General features: G+C 42.5%; 2 protein-coding genes across 3 annotated transcripts in view; one reads left to right on the plus strand and one right to left on the minus strand.

Moving 5' to 3' along the window:
- The window catches only part of cnksr1 (connector enhancer of kinase suppressor of Ras 1), a 39,802-nt gene extending 38,345 nt beyond the window's left edge, over window positions 1-1,457 (plus strand). For both annotated transcript variants that reach the window (XM_076978173.1, XM_076978174.1), the window contains exons 20-21: window positions 1-10; window positions 381-1,457. The exon at window positions 1-10 is cut by the window's left edge and continues 175 nt beyond it. In XM_076978173.1, coding sequence (XP_076834288.1) covers window positions 1-10; window positions 381-737 — 367 coding nt within the window. In that variant the 3' untranslated portion in view covers window positions 738-1,457. The remainder of the gene's footprint in view (window positions 11-380) is intronic.
- Window positions 1,458-2,435: 978 nt separating this feature from the next.
- The window catches only part of cldn23l (claudin 23-like), a 1,044-nt gene continuing 979 nt past the window's right edge, over window positions 2,436-2,500 (minus strand). Inside the window, 1 exon segment of the mRNA XM_076978175.1 lies at window positions 2,436-2,500. This exon segment is cut by the window's right edge and continues 179 nt beyond it. The gene's annotated coding sequence lies outside the window, so the exon portion shown is untranslated.

The raw sequence follows: 2,500 nt of genomic DNA on the forward strand, positions 1-2,500 counted from the left end.
CACACTGAAGGTGAGGCGTGGTCTCACCACGCTCTGGGACTGGCCAGTATAATTTTATTTGTATTTCCAGTATTATCACTGTTGCAGGCAGTCTGCACACACACACACACACACACACACACACACACACACACACACACACACACACACACACACACACACACACTCCTGTGTACTTCTTAAGATAACAGTTATTTCTCTGCTCAGTGTATCACTATGTCTAATGAACAAATTAAGACACCTTAAACGCATGAAAAAGTGTAAACATTCTAAATGTACTTGTGCATATGATTGTGATCTGGTTTATATTGGAATCATAAAGGTATGTTTTCTACTCTGGCATGTTGGCACTGTTCTGATTGGCTAAATCCCTCTTCCAGGCAAAAGAGGCGGAGTTGCAGATCATCAATAATCTCCTGGAGGATTCTGAGCTCACGCCGGTGAGGTTCCGCCAGTGGAAACAGAGGAACGAGGAGCTTCACCAGGAGATCGAGAAACTGGCCGCCAAAAAGACACGACAACAAACGGCCCCGCCCACCGAAGAGGTCACCGGGGGCGACAGCAGGGAATGCAACTTGAGTCTGAGCGATGGGGAGCAACTGGTGGACTTTGAGGTCTCTGGCAACAGAGACTCCGCCCTGGTAACGCAGCAGGAACCGCCCACATGTGTCAGTCCAGTATGTGCTGATAATAACTGTGCTCCTAACAGCTCCTCCGACAGCTACTTCTTCATATAAGGGCTCACAGCCCAGCAGCTCAAAGCCTGAAGCCCCGCCCACCCCTGACACCAGGCCACACCTCCACCCCTGACTCCAGGCCCCGCCTCTTTCCTGAACCGGGCCTGGAGCCGGGGTCAGTTCCCTTGTCTAGCCTTGTACTCACAAGAATGATTTAGTGTTGCTAAGCAACATTAAGAAATATTTTAAAGCTAACTGTAGCTAGTCAGAAAGACTCACGTCCACGTAGGTGCACACTGGGTCGGGTAGACCCAATCTCACCCGGTCAGAACTGTACAGAACAGGCTGTGAACGCTGGTTCTGAAATCAGAACATGAGTGTTCCCATGTTCCTAATGTCACTGACTAACATCCCATAAACACAGCGGTGTCTTTCTGAAGCAGGGTTGTTTATCTGGATCAACTGTGATGAATTAAATATAAAAAAGAATAGTTTTTTTTACTTATAAGCAGTTTTAAGTGAGTGCTTTTTAAGAATTATCTTTAGAAGTTATATGTTTTTACTTATCATATTTGTATGTTGTTAATATGTAAAAATGGGGGACAAGAATATTTGTTAACAATCATGGATTGTTCCAATGGAACTCAAGAAACAATTGTGACATCAAACAATCATCAAAAAATATTACAAATAAAAGTGTTTATTTAGACACTGTAAATATAAGGAAGTGTTTATGAAGACACTGTCCACATCATTGTAAATAAAATGCCTTACACACTATAGCAGTAATTCAGTGTTACTATAGCAGTACTACAGTGTTACTACAGCAGTACTACAGTGTTACTACAGCGTTACTACAGCAGTACTACAGTGTTACTACAGCAGTACTACAGCTTTACTACAGCAGTACTACAGTGTTACTACAGCATTACTACATTGGTACTACAGCAGTACTATAGCATTATTACAGCATTACTACAGCAGTACTACAACATTACACATTACTACAACATTACTATAGCATTACTACAATAAAAAATTATTTTAGTTCAGTATATATATATCGGACCTTTTACAAATACAGGAGGAAACACTATACACGTAAACAGACATGTTTACATCCCATACAAGCTCCTTGTTTGTGACATGATCTCATGATCTTACATTACAGTTCCACCCTGTGAGATTCTACTGCCACTGTGGAACTGGTATTAACACACTTCTTTATTAACAACATCCTACTACTGACGGCAGATAGCTAGATGGTCTTAGGTTTCATGTCACATTAGCACTTAATAACAGCAATAATTATATATTAGGATAATTATACCAGCCGAAATCATATCACTTTTGATTTCGTAACCCTCAGTTTGGAGTGAAGCCGGGAATCTAGACAGATTATTTCCATTTGCTGATGTTCCTAAATCCATCAGCTCACAGCAAAACTGTCCCGTGTCCGTGTTTGCAAAACTGATCTGGTCATGACGGAGGACACTGACAACACTCACACTGACAACACTCACACTGTCAACACTCACACTGTCAACACTCACACTGACAATACTCACACTGACAATACTCACACTGACAACACTCACACTGTCAACACTCACACTGACAACACTCACACTGACAACACTCACACTGACAACACTCGCACTGACAACACACAGATTCTGTGTTCATACAGATTTCACTAAATGCCAATAACTCAGCCCAGTGCAGATCTTCTGTCCAGATGGGGTGATGTTTCATCCCCCTGTGCAGAAACAAACCTGTACCTGCGTGGGGAAGGGCAGTTGTGTCTTCACAGAGTCACTGTC

Source organism: Brachyhypopomus gauderio, chromosome 17, assembly GCF_052324685.1.
Source record: "Brachyhypopomus gauderio isolate BG-103 chromosome 17, BGAUD_0.2, whole genome shotgun sequence".
In the NCBI taxonomy this organism is placed as follows: domain Eukaryota; kingdom Metazoa; phylum Chordata; class Actinopteri; order Gymnotiformes; family Hypopomidae; genus Brachyhypopomus; species Brachyhypopomus gauderio.